At 39.2% G+C, this 22,423-nt stretch overlaps 1 protein-coding gene across 1 annotated transcript in view; it reads right to left on the bottom strand.

Moving 5' to 3' along the window:
• The window catches only part of dnah2 (dynein, axonemal, heavy chain 2), a 161,571-nt gene that overhangs the window by 80,489 nt on the left and 58,659 nt on the right, over positions 1-22,423 (bottom strand). The window contains 3 exon segments of the mRNA XM_079584640.1: positions 15,072-15,154; positions 19,344-19,500; positions 21,281-21,384. Coding sequence (XP_079440766.1) covers positions 15,072-15,154; positions 19,344-19,500; positions 21,281-21,384 — 344 coding nt within the window.

Here is a 22,423-nt window from a genome sequence, read left to right as displayed (position 1 = left end):
CAAGGTTCTGTCTGTTATTCATTTCGACAAACTACCACACATCCCTTTCTCTGGCGTGCACACAGCTCGATGTATGAAGCAAACAAAAGAGAGGACAAAGTGAACAGCAGTGGCTCTCGACCCCCCTCCTCGGCGTACAGCGTTGCCATGGCAGCAGCCTCACGCGTTGCCGCAGCCGTCTCCATGCCAACGGCACCTGATGTCCGCATGCACACGCAGAAACACACTCACATACATTTATACGAGCACACGAACCCGGAGGAAAGACACACACAGGCACAAAACATGTCACACATCTCTTGATTTCTCAGATTGAAGCCGCAGGTGTGTGTGTGTGTGTGTGTCATTCATCTCTGTTTGTCTCTCCATCTCCCCAAGCTCTAACCAATGCCGCTGCATGCAGAGTGTGTGCATATGAGCAACAGAGGAGCACTGCACACACACTTTTGCACTTTGCACATCAATGTCAGTTGGTGAAGGACACAAAAAAGTGAAAAAGATGAGTGTAAATGCCTTAAAACAACCTCTTCATACTCTCTTTCTCTGAGAGGGAGCACAGGGCTGATGGGAAGGAGTAGTGAGGAAAGAAGAAAGGAGAAGGAGAGAATAAGAGGAGGTGAGTGACAGTCGTGGGCCACCTGACCTCCCGAGCGACAGCATGAAACCAGGCACAATCTCTGGCCTGCGGCACCTACAGCCACACACTCAGAGGAATAATCTGTCTGTTTTCCAGTCCAGGCAACATGACAGACACATATAGCATTCGACACACATCACTGAAGCGGCGCCTGAGGGAAAAACACAAGTGAAGTCCAAGAGCATTTATGGTGGAGGTGAACGCCTTAGTCTGTAATGACTGATATTAGCGGAACTTGCAGTTGCATTTCATGAATATTTTAGGAAGGGGATCAACAGGTTAGAGCACAACGACAAAGACACATTCTCTCATGTGCATTTGGTATCATTTAAATTAGATGAAATATTTTTAATAGGGCTGCCCCCTAACAGCTGACTGACCGTTGGTCGACGAGAAGAGGCTTAGTTGACCAAAATTGTATTAGCCGGTTAGTTGCAGGAAAAAAACCTCCACAGGAAGTGGCGAAGTGTGACTTTAACGATAATTAACGGCGGGTACGTGTGGTAATTGTGGTAAAGTGGTAGTTGAGCAGGAAATCCAAACATTCGCCTATCATCCATCGACCTCAAATACATGTATGGCTTCTCATTTGAAACATGTAAGTAGCAGCAACTTTACATAACTCTAATATTAACCTAGATAAATGTGCGCTATTATGAGCAAGCATATCCAAGTGTTTGTGTGGAGTGTGGAAGCTAAAGTATTCACGCGCTTCCTGCATGACATGGAGGCGCCGGCGCTATTACTTGCATTTTCCAGGTAACAGCGGAAACCACTTAAAATGCTCATTATTATTCATTATTATTACTCATATAAATAGTCATTATTGGTCATGTAATGTATCATTCGAAACTTTAAAGGGTCTACTTTTATTTGTGTAAACTCCCGTTGTGCGTTTGTAAAATTAAGAAAACAAACAGGATGCGCTTTCTCAGTCTCCGTGAACTGGAGCGCGTCACAAAAATGAACCAAAACTCAGGGTATAGGCTACTTGTCTCACAGACATGACAAATATATCTAGAGAAAGCTTGAAATGTCTACTTTTAAATTAATTAATATGAACCGAAAACAAATACTCTCTGATTATGTAATCCGTATGAAAGATGCATTTCTCATTAAAGGCGCGTTCAGTACTGCGGAGATGGAAGTCAGCATCCACAACTTCATCTTTGCAGCCGACACTGACTCAGAAAACACTAGTTTATTAAGAAATTATTAAAATGGCTCCTTGCTATTTTGTCCGATTTTATTGCTTTGTGGAAATCTATATGTGTGCGCTTGAGCAGGGAATAGGCTATATATTAAGCCCCCCAGTATATATTTAAGTAATTCAATTCATATAAGCGTGCGAGTCAACTGAAAACATCTTTAGTTGGGGGGCAGCCCTAATTTGTAATATATAAATGAACCTAGTTTGCTAGTTTGGGGTTGGAAGGTCGGTTTTCGCAATCAATTTATTTATTTGATCAAAAATAGAGTAAAAACAGTAATATTGTGAAATATTATTACAATTTAAAATAACTGTTTTCTATTTTAAAATGGAATTTATTCCTGTGATCAAAGCTACATTTTCAGCATCATTACTCCAGTCTTCAGTGTCACATGATCATTCAGAAATCACTCTAATATGATGATTTGCTGCTCAAGAAACATTTCTGATTATTGTCGATGCTGAAAACAGTTGTACTATTATTCTTTTTTCTGTCACTTTTGAACAATTTATTGCATCCTTGCTGAATAAAAGTATTAATTTCTATAAAAAAAAATCTTACTGACCCCAAATTATATTCTATTATGTTCCATTTAAGTATGTTTCGTAATATAATTGGAACACGACGTAAGAACTCTGTGAATCATAATGCAGCTTTAATCAAGTTTAAGTGCACTTATGAGGACTTGGTGTTTTGGCCTGAAGCCACCATAAAAATACAGCACAATAAACACAAGTTATGATGGTTGAGAAAGAAGAACTCATGCAAGTACGCTCTGCCTTCCTGCATGCTACAGTATATGAATAAAGGACACATGATGAGCTCCTCTGCTCACAAACGTTTGGAATATGATCATCATTAAAATCATATATCAGAATATAACAGGATATATCCAAAGATGAATGGCAGAAACCCTGTTTAAATCCCCACATCCAGGCAGTTAATATGAGCTGTAAGCTATTACAGTATAAGTGGATTACAAAGGCTGTCTATAACTCCAGAAATATTTCATAACTTTAATCCCAACATTACTGATCAATGTATAAAAAGTGATTAAATGTGCCAATTGTTTGGCTGTGGAAGAGCTTAAACAAAAATGCAAATCTCTTATCTGTGAAAAAAAAAAGCACTATCATTAATACTTTTATTCATTAGGGATACATTAAATTGACATTTATAACGTTTCTAAAAGGTTTCTATTTCAAAATGCTCTTCTTTTGAAATTTCTATTTATTAAAGCATCCTGAAAAAAATGTCATGGTTTCGACAAAAAATATTTAAAAAACATATTATTTCAACATTGATAATAATCATAAATGTTTCTTGAGCAGCAAATCAGCATATTAGAGTGATTTCTGAAGGATCATGTGACACTAAAGACTGCAGTAATGATGCTGAAAGTTCAGCTTTAAATTACAGGAATAAATTACATTCTGAAACATATTAAAAAAGAAAATAGTTCTTATAAATTCTAATAATATTTCACAATATTGCTGTTTTTACTGTGTGTTTGATTATATAAATGCAGCATTAGTGAGACTTTATAAAATTATAAAAGAGAATTATAAAAAACATTATATAAAAAAAAAATTACCAACTTACCAAACTTTAGCATACCCAATATATGTATATTATTTGATTTATCTACTTAAATTTTTCCCCTTTATATATTGGTCATTTTGTTTATTATAGTCTACTGTTGCTATCGATTTAATAATATTGTTTTGACAGACATCTGTTATGATGTAAAAAAAGAAAGAATATTGTTAAATATGGATGAAAGCACGGCTGGTCTCTCTCACACACACTCAGAAAGGTTGTAAATGATCACCTCTGCTTTAAGTGATCACACACTCAACCCGCCTGCCGCAGGAACTGTGATTCAGACCAATCACAGGAGCCCTGCTCAATCTCCTGTGCTCGCAACTCTTTCTTTCTCTCCGACTCTGACTCACACACGTGAACATTAGCAGTGGGAAAGGTGCAGTGATGACAGGATTCATTCTCTCGGTCGCTCTCATACACACACACACTGCATCTGACATATTTATCTCTCCCATCACATCATCTATGTGTGTCTTCACTGCACACTGCACAGCGAGCGGACTGAAATCCCTGACTACATTACTACTGCCACAGAATGATCAGATAACTCACTTATACACAAGCACATATAACTACCTATCAAAATAAGGGCCAATGTCCATAAAAAGACAGCAATAATGTATTGCATGTATTGCATTTGCATTCAATATTTGCAATGTAGGCATTTTCTTAACCGTATAAAATGCATGTTGCCCATTTGTGACAATTATAAACTAAAGGAAATTCTACACACAATTATGGCTGTTACCTATCAAATCAACATCACCATATAATATAAACAAGCTGCAAATAATGAGGAAGTTTTCAATAAAACAAACACTGCTGGAATGCTTTGATATGCTGTCTGTCACAGTGGATCTTAACGTAATCACTGTTTTAGTGTGTTATTTCTTTATATCAAGTGTTTTCAAAGCTAATTTAATTATACTTCGATCAAAAGCCACTTTTATTAGTTAACAGTAGTTGCCTCTGAGACAGTAAATGCAGATATTTGACAGTCACTACAGTGTCTGACGGCAGTCACTAATGCCATAGTTACCACAATATCATATGAAAATATCATGTTAGATTGCAGACAAGAAAAGATTCATTTACTATGTTATTCACATGAACATATCTAGGACTTTTTGATCAGGCACTAAAATGCATGTTAATATGTTACAAATAAAATAGGGGTCATCCTGTAAAGTTTTGTCAGATTTCAATTAATTATATATATATATATATATATATATAAAAAGATAAACAGCAATAAGGATAAATAAAGAGAATCGCCAACTAAATGTTCCCTCTGTATCTCCATTTTAAATGTGTGTGTTTAAACAAAACTTCAAACATGCTCATAGATCAAGAGTACTTATTTATCTCTCCCTCTGTTTCATAGCAAACACAATTCCGTGTGTGTGTGTGTGCATTTGATCAATGACTTTTCCATTGGCCCCGCTGTCAGGCAGGGAGTTCATCAGAGAATGCTGAAACTCATATTTACTGCAGGGTAGAGAGTCCTGCAATGCCCTTTATCTCTCTTCCCATCTCTCTCTCTCTCTCTGAGCCCAATCAGGGGGCTTGTGGATGTTAATTGAATTGGGCTGGGGGTCTCTTTCTAATGTGCAGCAGATGGTCAGGACATTCCTGCTTCCTTTATCTCACACACACATACACGTGTATACGCACATGTAAACACACATATGCACACACACTAGGTGGCAGTGTTGTACTACCCTGGCCAGGCCCAATGAGTCACGCTTAAAGCCCTAAAGCCATTATAAAGCAATGAATGCTGATCATCAACATCCCTAGTTCCTTATGTCCCATGAAAACATCCTTGTTGTACAAGGTATTTATGAACAACAGCAGAACTGATCATTTTCTCACATTTATTTTTCTAATGTTATTTTAATACTTTACATATTGTTGCATACTGTATACCTGCAACTTTTCAGTCATAAATGAATTATAAATGTTAGCTAGATTATGTTCAGTACCAGTCAAGCAATATTGTTTTTTCAAAAAAGTGTCATGTGTTGGCTCACGTGATTGTTTCGCACTTCAGAACTTCTGTTAAGGGAACACTGGTTTTCACAGTGCATTGTGGGACTTTTTAGGGAGCAAATGTTTTAGTGCACTGGAAGGATTTTGCCTTTAAAACGTCCATCTCTATGATCAGAGCTCTGACTACTGAACTAGACGGCTGATTGAGATGTGTGAGTTAGAATGTGTAGCGATGCTCTCTGCTTATAGAGTAAACTGAGTCTTGCTTACCAAAGTAAACAGCCTACTGTACCTAGACCGTGTACCAACGTTCAAATTGAAGCCAGTGATGTCTAAAAATGCTGTCTAGATAGGCATCTCACTATTTTGAACAACCTATTGTTACTAGAAAACCACACAAACACACACATACAGACACACTTGTTTTAGTAAACTAACAGAAAAGCACATAGAGGAGGACATGACCTCTCAAAATCCCGAGTCATCAGCAAAGCAGGGCCGGGACGTTCATCCGCAGCTGTGTGTGTGCGTCCAAACAGCAGCATATGTGCGTCAGGACAAAAATGTGCGCTGTAGCAAATTTTAAATAAAATAAAAAGTGTTGGTAAGGGAAGCGTATGTGTCTTAATTTAATTACAAGAAGTAGCATATGCTAAAAGTGTTTGCATGCACGTTTTGTCCCGCGTCATTATAGACCGTTTCGCCCACTGGCTCCGCTCAATGTTACGTTATGACTGCCAGGAGAGTCTTTCGGTCAGTCCAACAGTCGGTGCAGGACGCGTTTAATGCATATTCTGCAGAATTGTCACTCTTGCAACTGCAGAGCAGGCAAAGAGATGTTTCTGTGCACCGTATTTATACAATGTGTGTGTGTGTGTGCTGTGCTGTGCGTACAATGCAGGGCTGTAGGTGGTAATTACAGGTGATTTGCACTCCGTCCTGCTAAATGTGTGGAAACGCTCAATTATAAGTACACGGCAGCAAACAGAAAGCCTCTTCACTGCAGGACCATTAACACACACACAGCTCCATCTGTGCGTGCGCACACTTCAGCTTCTATCATGAATACTATCATCATTAATCATCTTTTCTCCTTGCGGACAAGGCTGTCCGTTATTGAGAGCCTGAGTAATTTGGAATTGATTCTGTCCCCGGTATACAACCCCACCGCTGAATACTAAACACAGTGTTTGTTGATATGGCATATACACCACTGACAAAAAAAAGGAAAAAGAGGAAGAAATAGAGTGATCAAAGAGGAGAGAGGGAGAGGGAGAACTAAAGATAAAGCATATGTCCACCTTTTGTTGCAGCACTGACAGGGACGAACAATATCAGCAGGTATGTGTGCTAAACAGGGGGAGAGAGAGAGAGAGAGAGAGAGAGAGAGAGAGAGAGAGAGATTGAATCACTTTTATTTAAAACATATAGGTGAAACCAATCTGTGTTGCCACTAACACTCTACATTCCACAATCTCAATTACGGGAAAAACACACACAAAACCAAAAAAAAAACAAATTCAAAATAAAAATAAGAGAAAAAAAACAAACACCATATGACTTAAAAAGTCAACAGTAGATCATCATTTTCATTAACTGTGCATAACACTCCATTTATGGCCCAAGTATTCACAAACATTGGCAAACATCCAACCAGTTTGTAATATGCATATTCTATCCTGAGCCTTGATGCTACCAACCCCTTGAACATCAACAAAGGATCTAATGAATCATTACCAAGCATCTTATTTTTCCTGGTTTTCCAAATAGAGAGTTTGGCAATTCCAAACACAACATTTAATAAAACCAAAACATGTTTACGGCTAACAGAGTATGTTGGCCCAAAAATAAACAATGGAGGAGACAAATCTTCACCTAATGATGATACCCATTGGGATAAAAAGGAAAACAAATTACCCAACCGTACACATTGAACAAAAAGATGAAAAACAGTTTCATTTACAGAACAAAAAAGGCAACCGACCCCCACGTTTGGATCGAGGTGCACCACATGTCTGTTCGTAGCTATTGCACTGTGTACTATCCTCCACTGTAAATCACCAGTCCGTTTATCAATGGGGCGTTTATACAGTGACCGCCAGCTACCTTTGGGGGAGATGTCTGTCCCAAAAAAATCAATCCATTTCGATGACTTTACTCCAGTAAGATGATGTGCATTGGTCACTTTCACGCAAGTCACATACAGAGCTTTTTTTCCGGCAGACTCAAAACTGTCCAACTGAGGGGTTTTGAAGGACAGTAAAAGATTTTCTTCCTCAGGCCAATCCCTTATGCCAGCAGCTACCGTCAAGGATGGAAAAGCATAATCACACCCGACCATCCATTCTTCAATATGATTAGAGTTCTTGATAAAAAGTCTTTGATCATAATTCAACTCTCCAAACACTTCATTAGTAATTTGTTTTAAAAAACGAACAGATTTTATCCCAGTTCTCTCACCCAGGGTATCCAAACTGATGCTTAAAATGTGTCCAAGTTTTACACATCCAGCAGCTATCAGCCGCGATGACAAATTGTCAGAGCACAAGTGTCTGGAAGGCAAAAAGGGGTTCTGGAACAAAGGCTCTTCCATCAGCCACAAGCCTGCATGTACTCCAGCAGGTCTTGAGACAAAAAACACTTTCCAGGCTTCCATCATAGATCTGTAGAATGTCGTCAAGTCTGTCAAGGTTTTTTCATTCAGGTTCAATAAAAACAGGTGTTTGTCAAGTCCCATGTTGCCTGCTTTTCTCAGGAGGGCAACAGCAGTGTTGGACCAGACAATATCACTATTATACAATAGTCTCTGAGCAGCATTCAGACGAAAGGCCATGAGTCTAGATTTAATATCCACAAGGCCTTGCCCTCCTTCTTGCACTGGCAAAAAGAGGACAGCTGATCGAACCCAATGCTGTCCCGACCAAAAAAAATTCACCAGCATCCTTTGAATGTCTTGGACTAATCCAACGGGAGGCTGTAACACACTGAATTTATGCCACAGCGCAGAAGCGGCCAAGTTATTGGCAACTAACACTCTCCCCCTGTAGGATAACTGGGGTAGCAACCAGTTCCATCTAGACAATCGGGTGCACACTCTCTCCAAAACTCCCTCCCAATTTTTCTTCTGAAACTCTTCTGATCCTAAAAACACACCAAGTAATTTTAGCCCTTTTCTATTCCAGTTTAAATTACCTGGTAATTGTGGGAGATTGCCTACATTACTTTGACCTGACCAGAAAGCTTCAGTCTTCTCCCAGTTTACCTTAGCTGATGATGCCCCTTCATACAACTCAAGTGCTCTAGACAAAGCTTTTATATCATTATTGTCTTTTACAAAAACTGTAACATCATCAGCGTATGCAGTATTTGTGATTCTTACAAATTGAGGCATTGAGGGTATTGATAAACCATTTAGAGTTTTCCTTATATTAAAAAGTAATGGCTCAATAGCAATACTGTACAATTGTCCAGACAAAGGACATCCTTGTCTAATGCCCCTTGAGACCACAATAGGCCGACTGAGGCCGCCCCCCACCTTGACCATACAGGAAGCTCCAGAGTACAACAAACGTATCCATTTGATAAAATCCTGACCAAACCCAAACGCCTCAAGTAGATTAAAAAGATAACTATGGTCAACACGATCAAACGCCTTTTCTTGATCTAAGGCGATCAACCCAACCTCTGCATCAACCATTTTGCAGATATCTAATGTATCTCTCACTAAAAAAAGGTTATCCATTATGGATCTTTTTGGAATGCAATAGGTTTGGTCTTGATGAATTATCAAATGTAAAAACTCCTTAAGCCTATTAGATAGACATTTAGATAGTATTTTATACTCTGTTGTTAATAAAGCAACAGGTCTCCAGTTCTTTAATAGGGTCAAATCTCCCTTTTTAGGCAATAGGGACAATACAGCACGTTGACACGTAGCAGGTAGAATACCATCTTTATAGCTTTCACAGAAAACTTCGTAAAGGTCCATTCCAATATGCTTCCAAAAATGTTTATAAAAATCAGAGGTCAACCCGTCAATTCCTGGAGAGCGTCCAGATTTCAACTGTCCAACAGCAATAGTGAGTTCTTCAGGGGTGATTTGTGTGTCCAAAGCAGCCTTAGAAACAAAGTCTATTTGCGGAAGTTCATTCATAAGTTGTGCTGCACAAATAGAATCGCAATGGTCAGCTTTATAGAGGGAAGAATAAAAGTCAACAGCATGACGACGCATTTCTGTAATGTCATTTGTGATCCTCCCACCTGGAAGACTCAAACATGTCATTTGTTTATACTGTGCCACTGAACGTTCTAAATTAAAAAAGTAGGCACTTGGGGCATCCATCTCAGTGACTGATATAAATCGTGACCTCACCAAAGCTGCTTTCACCCTCTCATTCAAATAAAAACTTAATTGTTTCTTTTTCTGTTGCAAGTTGTTGATAAAAACTGGGTCATATCTTCCTATCATTTCTATCTCTATAGACTTTATATCTCTTTCCAAGCCTTGAATTGTTTCTCTTTGCGTAGTTGTGCAATATGCAGTATACTGTTGACAACACATTTTTATTTGAGTTTTTCCAACCTCCCACCATTGTTTTAAATTTTCAAAATCATTTTTCTTCCCCTTCCAATGATTCCAAAAAACCACAAAGTGTTCAGAAAAAGAAGCATCCTGCAATAGTTTAGCATTAAAATGCCAATAAGAGGACTTTCTTGGAAACTGTGCCATATTTACAGAAATAAAAACCAGATGGTGATCAGAAAAACCTACAGGAGAAATAGAACAATCAATAATCCTATTATTAAAACATTTTGAAACATAAATTCTGTCTAAACGAGCAGCACTTATTCTATTGTCAGAAACTTTGACCCATGTATATTGCTTATCTATTGGATGCTTGATTCTCCACATATCTAAAAGTTCAGCCTCTTTTACCAAACTTGACAAATAATTGGATGAAAGCAAATGTGGCTCTACATTATTACGGTCAACATTGAACTTCTCTGTGCAGTTCCAATCTCCTCCAATAATGATGTTTCCATCACTAAAATCTTGTTTTAAAACATCAGCTAGAATTCTAAAAAACTTTAATCGCTCATGTCCCACATTTGGTGCATAGACATTTATAAAATAAATTGTCGTCCCTTCAATTATAGTTTTGACAAGAACCAAACGACCTTTTACAATTTCCTCAGTATTTTCAATACTAGCTTTTGTATCTGGAGAAAACAGGAGAGCAATTCCAGCGCTCAGATTTGTACCATGGCTAAGTACATGTTTACCTTTCCACCACATCCCCCACTCTACTTCATTATCCGTATCACTGTGGGTTTCTTGCAATAAAATAACGTGTAATTTTTTATTTTGCATTATTTCAGATACCAAAGCTCGTTTATGACTATCCCTCCCTCCATTAATATTTAATGAACCCACCCTCAAAAGATCCATATATAAGTTTAGGGAGGAAAGGAAAAAGATAACAGCAGAAAAAAACAGTAGAAATAAAGATAAACACACCACGTGATACATGGCTATAATCACTTATAAGAAAGCCTTTAGCCTCTTCTTCTTATCAGCTTCTCTACATCTTCTAATAACTGTAACATGTTTTTTTAACCGGAAGCGTTTCTTTTCACTCAACTGATCAACATTTGCAGTCTTTTGAAGAGCGGCTACTGACCTCTCAAATTTTCCAACGTCAGGAAAAAATTCCTTAATGCTGACTTGTTTCCCGAATGTCTCATCAAGAAAACCATTAATTTCATCTAATGTATATAAAGAGGGATCTTTAGTGGACATATCTTGTGAATCGCCCTCATATACAGACCCTCCTTGGGAATCACATTCATACTCATCAGATGCACCATCTACTGCATTTCCATCATTGCTAAAACACAGCTCTCTCTTTCTTGTAACCAAACAACCAGGCTCACACCCACGTGAACTGGGCCCTGCAACTTCTACAAAATCATCTTGCTTCCCATCTGCATCGACATTTTGAACAGCGTTTACAGATTTTTCACTTTGCTGATGTTCATTTATATTAGTTTTGGCTACAACATTCTCATGTAATCCCACTTCCATAGCGGACGGCGCCGCACCAGTATCGCTTACCTGCGCTGGGCCTGCGTTTTCCTCTCGGACAATGCGCTCCTGCTCCACCACATCTCCCTCTCCTGAGACAGTGGGCCTATCCTCCGGTACACGCACTCTGTGTGGGCACGCAAATTTTTTATGCCCTAAATCGCCGCAATCGAAACACCTCAAGCTACCAGTGGTTGCATACACCATATACATTTTCCCTTCGTAACGTACTCGGAATGAAACATCCAACGTATTCTCGGGGGAGTCTAAAAACATAAACACCTGTCTTCTGAAAGATTTAACATGCTTCAGAGACGGGTGTTTACATCCTAGGGTAATTGTTTTAAAACCACTGGCAAATTTACCGAACCGTGCTAATTCCCGTTCCAACGCTTCATCCGGAATAAAAGGTGGAACATTGGACACCGTAATTTTTGCTGTCGGAGCGAATAATGGGGTAACCTGAACAAAGTTTTCATTTATGACGAGACCATTCTCGATTAAACGACTAACAAAATTTTGTTCTTTCAAGAACACTACTACGGCTTTGTTCATACGAGAAGCGGACACAATATTCTCGTGTCCTACTTCTCCTCCAGCCGAAATGAGCACGTCTTCCACTGTGACGCCATCCTCAGGCACACATCTGAAACCATTACGCAAGGACAAAGACGGCGCCTCCTCTCGAGACGCCATCTCTCCCCGCGCAATGCTCACACCGATAATCAAAAGAAGTCAAAAGCAAACTTTAGCTCATGTAAAGAATAAAAAGTGAAAAAAAAAATGAAAAAAAAACCCCGTAATTGAGGCTAGTGGAAAAAAGACCCACACAGCTCAGACCTCACCCAACACCTCCACCCACTCCCAACATGCGAGAGAGAGAGAGAGAGAGAGAGAGAGAGACCACGTACTTTCTCTGTTCTGCAGGATCTAAGCTTCTAGAAATAAGCAATAAAAATCTTCCCCCTCTTCCTCTATATATCTCTGTTCGCTCGCTTTTTTTCTTCACATGCCTACCTGTCAGTGAGACACCACCCCCTGTGATTCTCTCTCTCTCTCTCTCTCTCTCTCTCTCTCTCTCTCTCTCTCTCTCTCTCTCTCTCACAGGTGGGTGTGAGACTGACGCATATGACAGGTTATAGCACAGAGAGAGCTGCATTCCTTATGACTCTGCGTATTAGTGCATTACGCAACACTTAATATTCAGTTATATTATTGACTTGACGTCACTGACACTATTGGATGAGAACATAACTTGAGCTGGATGAAGACACCACTGTTTTCTGCAGAGATGCTTTACAGCTGATTGACTTACATCGACACTTATTGAACTGAACTGGCTCGAGCTGAGTAGCGACACTAGCTATAGAGATGCTTATAGCTGAATTTAACTTTACAGTTATTGAACTGAACTGAATCAACACTGAACTGACTCCAGCTGAGTAATGACTATTGTCTTTTTAGAGATGCTTTATAGCAGAATTGGAATATTTTAGCATCTTATTTTCCGGTTTATCATTGTGAAGCTTGACTTCACTAAACATACATGCACAAACATAAGGATTAGGGGAAAAAAATTATTTTGACGCAAATTAAAATGTAGCTGTGAAGGGTAGAAGTACATCATTTTTTAACTTTTATATTTCGTTTATAAGATATATATAAGATTATTATTATTTTTTTACATTTATTTTAGTATTTCATTTATGCAAATCTTGCAAGTTTTGTCAGATTAAGCTTACTTCTAGGAACAATTTTATTCAAAAACTATAGCTAAGTACAAACTCAATGTCTTAATGATAGTCAGCTATCAAAACGGGGATACATAGCACTTACTTATATAGATGCGAGTGCAATATCACATAAACAATATCATAATATCATAGACCAATTTGTCCCCAGAGGCTCTCTCACTAACAAAGAACAACATAGACACAAATTAAATGGAAAATTAAGAAAGACTCTAAATAAGAAGCATCTATAAGTATAAAAAAACAATAATACGGAATTACTGTTACATAAAAACGGACAAACACATAAACATACTAATATGCGCACACACACTGCTTCCAGCTAAATACGAAGAGGCCTGAAGGCATTTTCAGAAAACTTTCAGCCCTTGGGAAGGAGACTGCTTGTACAAATGATTCTGTTAGATTAGAGCTTTTGTGCGGCTGCCATATGCACAAAGCATCCTCTCCAGTTCTTATCTGCTCACAGCTCGTTTCTATAATTGTAAGCAATGAACACTTTGTGAAACTCCCGAATGGTCTCAATCAAACCAAAAAGAGCAACAGCATCATTTGAGCTCATCTAAATACAGAAATGTCTTTTCCCGCTAGTGTTTATTCATTCACAGACAGTCAGTTTCTGTTCTTCATTGGACCCTTGACTTGTTTGCCCAGAAGGCTTAAAGCAGCCATTCTGAGTCCTGCTCTCTAGGGAGATTGATAGTAATTATGTTTGTGTGAGAGCTCAAGGTGCCCTGGCATTGATAAGCCATTTCATCTGTGTATTAAAACATGGCTTGCTGTCAAACACAGATTTGAACCGGACTCTGAGAGAGCAATGCTGTCCGGCCAGTGGCTGTGTTTCCCAACCCCATCTAGACAGCATTTTTGGGCATCAAAGGTGCATTTAAGCACTGGATGTGTTTCAAAGCCTACTGAGCTACACATCTAGAGAGCCTTTCCGGGAATCAAAGGTCCATTCAAATACTGGCTGTGTTTCAGAACCTAGGAAGCTGCTTATCTAGACAGCATTTTTGCACATCATAAGCGCATTGAATCCATTAAGAACACTTGAATATGCCTATAATTCTGTCCAGTAGGCAGTAGGTGGCTCACTAGGTTTTAAAACATAGCCAGTGTTTTGTATCATTTGCTCACTCTTTCTCAGTGGTGGTTGTGTCACACAGAGTAATATGATAATGTGGAGTCACTGGCTCCTCACGCGTGGCGGTTCTTCCCTGCAGCAGGGAGCTCCATCATGTTGAGGAATGGTGTTTTTTAGGCTATGGCTTGTTTTTGGCACTAACATATTCACATTACGGTGCCTTAACAGCATGGATGAAGCCAGTACCAGTCCCTCGGTGGACAGTGAGTCTGCCACAAAAAACAATTATCTCTCGACTGGAAATGCATGAAAGTTATGGTACAATTACGTCTCAGGAAAAAAATAATCCAATACATCAATTAGGCAAAGTCAATTAGGACAACTCCCCAATTAAGATGGAAAATCTACTGGTAGGAGCTGTAGGCTATAGCAAGCTGCTATAAAGACACACATTTTTATGTGTGTGTGTGTGTGTGTGTATGCGCGCGCATTCATTAATCTTCACTATTTTTATGTTCTTGTGTTTTCTTTTTCTGAGAAGAATTACATTGCAAATTTAATCTTTTTTAATAAAATGAAGTAAAATGCACTGCCACGTCAGGACGCTGAATCATCATTATCATCTTTTGAACATTCTGCTTATTGAGCACCTGCGAGTGTCTACGACCTCTTGACGTCTGACCTTTTGAAACCTTTGGCATCTCACCTCAGTCTGTGGTGACCTTTGTCTTTGTAGGGTGTGATGTCCAGGGACGTTTCCTCCCAAGTCTTCGTGATGCCTTCCAGTGTCTGTAAATGAGAGGTCAGCATTAGGCTTTTTAATGTTAGCACTAATCTTTCCAGACACATTCCACCTCAGCTCTGAACGCCAGATTGTATTAGAGCTGGAAGGGCAGCCATCGGTCTCGTTGGGACGTCAGGCGACTAGTGACAGCGAAAGAACATTGATCGAGATCCCCCGCAAAGTTTCCCCCACAATAAACGTCATAGAAACACCAGACATGAATAAAAATCTGCCAGTGACACTTCTTATTTATGATGTTTTGAAACCTAGCAAGCAACCTACCAAGCAGCAGTTTTGGACATCTTTCAAACATTTAAACACTTGAAGTCTTTGAAATCTCAGTGAGCTGCTTGCATAGACACCATTTTAAGACATCATAGGCTCGTCCGAACATCTAGTTCTGAATCTAGTGCGCTGCCTAACAAGACAGCATTTTTGGGCATCATAAGTGCATTTCAAAACATAGTGAGCTGCCTATCCAGACCAGGAGGCATTTTGTTGTATTAAGGTGGGGTTTACGGTTTTACAGCGAATTTTGGTGGATGAAATCCACTCATTTCAAGGAATCCATGCGATCATAACTTTCACTTGAGAGTGATTTTTCCACACAGATTTCGCAATGGGTTCATCTTCAAATCCGTTTTGATCAACAGAAAGCTGCTTGGTTTGAAATTGATTTCTGTGTGAGCTGTGAATCAAACAATCGCTATACTATTGACATTCTTGCCTGCAAAATTTTGCTGAAATTTTGCATGTGACTGCACCTTTTTACAGCTGAAAAGACAACTATCTATTTTGTGAGGAGGTTAGGTGACTTATAGTCTCAGCCTCTGAACATCTGATGCATAAGGCACACAAAATAGGTGTTTCTAACCCAACCCTAAAACATTTCAAAGACGTCATCTGATTGATTGAATTCTAAAGGATTTCTGGGAGACGTGTGTGTTGCGTCCGGTGTGAAGCCAAACCCCCTCATGGAAGAAGAAGAAATTTGTCGTGTTTGCAACTGTGACAATGAGCGCTTATCAGGATCAACTTAACGCTGGATTTTCAAAAGTTTGTGAAGTTTGCGGCACCATTGCACAATGTTTTTGAATAAATAATTTAATAAAGATGAATAAAGATGCACACCGGTCTGTTATCGTAGGGACATCAACGTTACATTTTCACGCCTCTAAACATGACACGAAACAAAATGAACTGTGACTGATTGCTTTACATGTCGGTCAGATGTCCTCTTGGCCGGTCCTTGGCCAATGAAAGCTGCGATGGAGTCCAGACCTTCCGCCGTCAGTCTGAAGGTCCGGCTACGCGAGACTAGGCGACTTGTGACAGGGAAATATCATTAATATGGGCCCCTGCAAAGTTCCCCCCCACAATAAACGTCAGAGACAGGGTCTTTCCAGAAACACCAGCCATGCGCCATGCCAGTAAAGCTTCTCATTTACACTCTATCTGTCTTTCTACTTTTCTCTCTCTCTGCGGGTGACTTCTGGGTGAACCGCTCTGTGCTTTGGGGGTTATGAGGCTTTGCTCTCCCATTGCCACTCTCGAACCAAAACTGTGTTGTTGTAACCTCTGCGAGCACAGAGCCGAACGTCTGGGAATCTCCCTGGGCCAAGAGTAAGAAGAAAGAGAGGAAGAGGGAGAGAGGGGAGGAGCACAGCCTCCCACAGTCTGACAGCTGGACAGGGCAGATCTCCTCTGCAGGGGCAGTAAAGGCTGCTCTGAAGGAAATTAAGCGCAAGGCTCATTTCCCCTGTGGCCGCCACACATGACCTGGGGACAGCAGCACTGCGCTCATACTGTACTGCACTATTACTGAACACAGTCCAGGAAATGTTCCTTTTCAAGTCTAAAATAGGACCATAAACCAGTCGACTTTTAGGCCTGTTTCACACATCCTGCGTCAGCGGCATATAATGTAGCTTGTGCTTTTACACTAAAGGCATTTCTGCTGCGTAACAGCTCTATGCAGAAAATAAAGTGACTTCTGGTTTACCACATTGCATATTTCTTCCAATAACAGCTATAAATTATAACACAAATTATATAATGGATATCGGAAGTGGGCCGTTGAGGATTATTACAAACTTGATCGCCATGAAATCGAATTTACATGAGGAGGTGGAATGACATTTACATCCAATTGGTAATTAATTTACACAAAACCCAAAACATAGCTATAAACTGCTTAAAAGCGTCTGGGTTCAGTCAGTCTTATTTAATTAAAAAGTACTGTTTGTGAATTTGCATCAGGCCTGATGTTGAGGTCTTTTAGAGGGGGAGTTATTCGATCAAGTATTATGTTTCTTCATAAAAGCAAATATTGTGCTAATAAAAAGGTTTTACAGTGTATTTCGACACGTTTTCTGATTAGATCTGCATGTAAAAGCCAGTTTCCGCACCGGAGGAAAAACAAGCAGTTAAAAAAGTTGGCATGTTACGATTTTTAAAATGCTTTTGAAAGAAGTCTCATGCTCTCTCAAGCTGCATTTACTTTAATCAAAATATGGTAAAATACTGTAAAATATTATTACATTTTAAAATGACTATTCTATTTTAATATATTTTTAAATGTAATATATTCATGTGATGGTAATAATTAATTTTCAGCATCATTATTCCAGTCTTCAGTGTCACATGACCCATTAGAAATCAAAATAATATGCTGATTTGCTGCTCACATAATATTTGTTATAATAATCAATGCTCTAAACAGTTGTGCTGTTTAATATTTTTAACTTGATAAATGTTGTTTAATATGATTTTATTCTTCAATGAATTAGAAATGTAACTGGTAACTGTACTCTTAAAAAAAAAGGTTCTATATAAAACCTTAAAGGGTTCTTTTAGTTTTAATTTAATAAACTAGATTTTGTTTGAATTAATTAATTTTTCATTTTTAATACATTTTATGAAATAAACAGCTCGCAAACACGTCAGAAAAAAAATTAAAGAACCACTAAGCATGAAAGTATTATGCAATCATTTAAGAAATTTCTCCCTATACTGTATAGAACCCTTTTGGTATAAAGGGTTCTTTAAAATTGAGTCAAGAAATCTAGAGTTCTATACTGAACTCAAATTTGTGTGCAACTTTATTTCTTGTGATTGTGACTTTAATTCATGCATTGTGACTTTATTAACTCACATTTACTTTTCATAATTGTGAAAATATTTTGATATTTTACTCTGAGGCAGAAACATGCTTCAATAGAGTGACATGCAAAACTAAACTTTGGACCGAAGCCCTACTTTTATTGCTGTTTCTATAGGATGCTTCTGCCACTTGCTGCAATGTGTGAATGCAGGCCTAAGGGTTCAAATAAATAAAAATCTGAAGTATAACCCCACAACAGTCTGATAGCTTTGTACTCAAGACCACCATCTCCTTTCCATTCAAACTGTTTGGCTAATGAAAAGCACATCTGCACTGAGGCCAGACTCTCTACTGGGGCGGTCTGACTACAGGATGTCACCCTGAGGATATCATCTTTGACCTTCCAAACCCGACCTCTGACCACAATCCTCTTGACAGTGACTTTCCTTTTCTCTTTAACATACCAAACCTCTGAGGATCTTATGCACTGTGAGAGGAGCAGAGAGAATTGAACCTTGATGAACCCACAGTCCTCCACAGCGACAAAAGAAATGAGGAAGAAATGAAGTTTCCAGTTACAACTGAAAATAGTTTTATAGCCTGATACTATTTGAATCACAGCATATGCTTTTTAACCATTTAATTTTTTTCATATGAGGTCCACTTATAATGTTACTCATGAGTAATTAAAGAGTAAATAGATTTTCAGGTAGTTTTGAGTGAAAGTTTCAGTGTATCTCAAAGGATCAAGGACAATTAGATTTCTCTTTCTTTGACACTTCTAGTACAAGTGCTTTAAAAACGCAGAATCCAATACACTGATCGGAAGAACATACCAAGTTGAAGGACGCTGTTCATTTGCAATTAACCATTTACATTAGCAAACTCCAAAACAGAGGAAAGCTGATAAGAAAAGGGTTCTTTGTTGCACTTTAGAGCTCTTTTTTTAATAAATTGTTTTCTGTAGGATCTTTCACTGAAGAATCATATATTTTTTTAAAGAGTGAAATTATACTCAACATGAAATAAATGAAGCCAAATGAGAAAGAGAGAGTTCTGAAGAGGTATTGAGAGAGAGGGGATAATCATACCTGTTCTATTGAGAGCTCTTTGCTGGCCGCTCCTGATATGTCACTGATACGCTCGGCATGGTGGTCCAGACCCAAAGCCACAATCTTCTCCAGAGTGAAGTCTTCACTGGTCGGGTCAAACGTCTGCTGCACCTCTTGCCTTATTTGATCCCAGTGTCTAAAATAAACAGATCCACACCATCTTTTGATGATAAAATCTTATTGGCCAAAACCCTTTGACACTGACATATGAATCGGAGTTCAAATAGGGTGAAAAAACCTTTTATCAAAGCCATTTGATCTATTCGAAAACCAAGACCTACGGGCCGGCATTTTAAGACATCATAGACACAGTTTCCAACTCAAAGGCTTTTCCAAAAGATAGGCAACTTAATTATGCTGCCTGCTAAGAAAGCTAATTTTGGACAGATTCTAAAGCAGCATCAAAATAAAATATAAAAAATAATCCAATATCCAATGTTATCCAATGTTTGTGTGCTTATTAGGGTGTCACCCTGTTATCTTAGAAACATTAATGCCAAACCCCATAGGAAAAAACTCAATTGGGCATCGAGTAAGATGTGAGTTGCCGTCTATGTAGTGCGGTTAGGATGATGCCTTAGAAGACAGCTGTCTATGTAGGCAGCAGGCTGTGATTGGATCAGAGCTATTGTGTAGGCCTTTAGGAGAGATGAGGTTGGTGATTCATTAATAAAAATATCTAATGGAATTCTTAAGCTAAAATGACAGAGAATGTGTGCTATTCAAAGTATTTTGAGAGCTGAAGAAAGACTGCGCTGGTTAGTCACAAAAGACTGGTCACTAGTCATGTTGACGGTCAGATTGTGTCATAATAAACAGGTGTGACGGCCGACGACAGCGCACGGATTGAATTTTCCCGTGAGAGATCCCGTAGTCATGACGCACAGCTTGTTGTCTTCTCTCAAAGAAATCCACAGAGACCGACAGTACATCTGATCCACAACAAAACACAACACCGCTATTTCAAAAAACCCATCCTGCCAATGACTAGCCCCTCTGAGACCGGGCCCAGGCATTCTGGGACGCGATCTCTCCTACGAGTGCCTGTTTTTCTTTCGCTCTTCTTGTTTCCCGTTCTGTCGGTCATGGACTTCAGAGGCTGGAGCTCTGTTTATTTTCATCTGCTTCCCTGATGTGCTGCGCCGGCCAGCGGGAGACGCTAACAGGGATCTTTCAGAGGGTTACATCAGTGTGATTAGCCGGCTGTCATCAGGGGACCGTGAGGCCTGTCTCTGGCGTCTCCACCAGGGCTGTTGTAGCACGCCTGATTGGGGACGATGGGCTGTTGTTTTGGGAATGCCAGATCCAATCAAATGGCTTCGGAAGCGAATGACAGGGCAGAAGAAAAATGAAGAGCGGAAAATGTTGCGTTCTCTCGGCAGGGAAGGCGCCGGAGTGCACAAATGCTCTGCGTGATAGAATACAGAGAGGTGACGAGCTGTAACTGAGGGCTGGCTGTCAAGGTGTGGGATTACAGCTGATCCCAGAACAGTAATCGGCACCGAGCCTCTGCCGCTGATGATTATCAGCTGGACTTCACAACAGACCTCAGGTCACAAGCTAAAGAAGGCAATCTCTCTAACAGAGAGAAGTTATAAAGAGCGATTGTCCAGAGAAGAGGCAACATGAAATACGACTGTGTCCTTTTTGTCAGGAACCTTTTCTTGATAAGGAGGATTACTGCGAGAATGACACTTCATTATGCTGAGGATATGATTTGTGTGTGTGTGTGCAGGGTTGCCAGGTCTATGCAACAAAAGTAGCCCAATGGCCAGTAAAAGCAGCCCAAAATTGGGTGGAAATCAACCAAAGGAAAAAAAAAAAATTACCCATGTGCCTTGGCCATACGTGTGTGTGTGTGTGTGTGTGTGTGTGTGTGTGTGTGTGTGTGTGTGTGTGTGTGTGTGCACCCCCACCTCTCTCTCATGGCTGGATTCCTGAAGTCTGTGATCAGTGGGATGATTTTCTTAAACTGTTCAATCCTGCTCTTAGTGAAGTCCACAACCTCCCAGTGCTTGTCCTGAAAGAACACACACACACTTCACCAGCATTACTTTATAATAGTCAGGATCCCACCACAGGCTGAAGTGTAAAATGCTGAGTGCTGTGTTGTGATGGGCTGATCCCCTGTCAGTGGAAGAGCACCCAAAGGGTCTGAAGCAAGCAGGTGTTTCTAATCTGCTTAAAGCTAAATGTCAGGATAATGAGAAGCTGGTGAGAAGAGAAGCTAAATTAGCTTTAAAGGGTAATTAGCTACACAAAAGAGCTTTTATCACAGTTACAAAGGGAAAGAAAGGAATGAGAGTCTCTGCTGGACCCTAATGAAGTAGCATCAGTATGTGTGTGAGAACAGCAGAAGATGAGTGAGAGACGGAGACATCACTGACGCCGTGATAGCTGTTAAGTGTCAGCCCGATGGCTGCTAGTTTTTTATGTGAAGGGACTAAACAAGATCTTAGTACTCGATCCGCTAATTGTGATGCTCAATTAAATTATTAATTTACTTTTTTTTTTTTTTACATACATTATGTTACTCATATTACCACAGCTCGATAGAAGCAAGGATATGAAGTAGAAAATGAATCCTGAGCATCACTTAGCAAATCAAAAAGAGTGAAACTTTATTTTATATATAATTTACATTACAATACACACTGATTTTAATGTTTGAGGTTGGTAACATTTTTGAAAGAAGTCTTAGAACCGTAATATTGTGAAACTGTTTTCTATTTTCATCCCTGTGTTTGCAGAGCTAAATTTCTCCAGTCTTCAGTGTGACATAATCCTTCATAAATCATTCAACTATGCAGATTTGCTGCTCAATAAACATTTGCTAATTATCATTATCAATGTTGAATACTGTTGAGCTGCTTAATGTTTCGGACGCTGTGATTGATTATTCTTCCCAGGATTATTTGATGAATAGAAAATTCAAAATAACAGCATTTATTTATTTATTTGTAATATAAATATTTTACAACACTGATAATGTCTTCATCACTTTTGATACAATTCAATGCATCCTTGCTAAATAAAAGTATTCATTTCTTAGACAAAAA

The sequence above is a fragment of the Phoxinus phoxinus genome, assembly GCF_949152265.1.
Source record: "Phoxinus phoxinus genome assembly, chromosome: 2".
NCBI classification, from domain to species: domain Eukaryota; kingdom Metazoa; phylum Chordata; class Actinopteri; order Cypriniformes; family Leuciscidae; genus Phoxinus; species Phoxinus phoxinus.
Note: the sequence above shows the minus strand (reverse complement) of the source record. Positions and strands in the feature narration are given on the sequence as shown.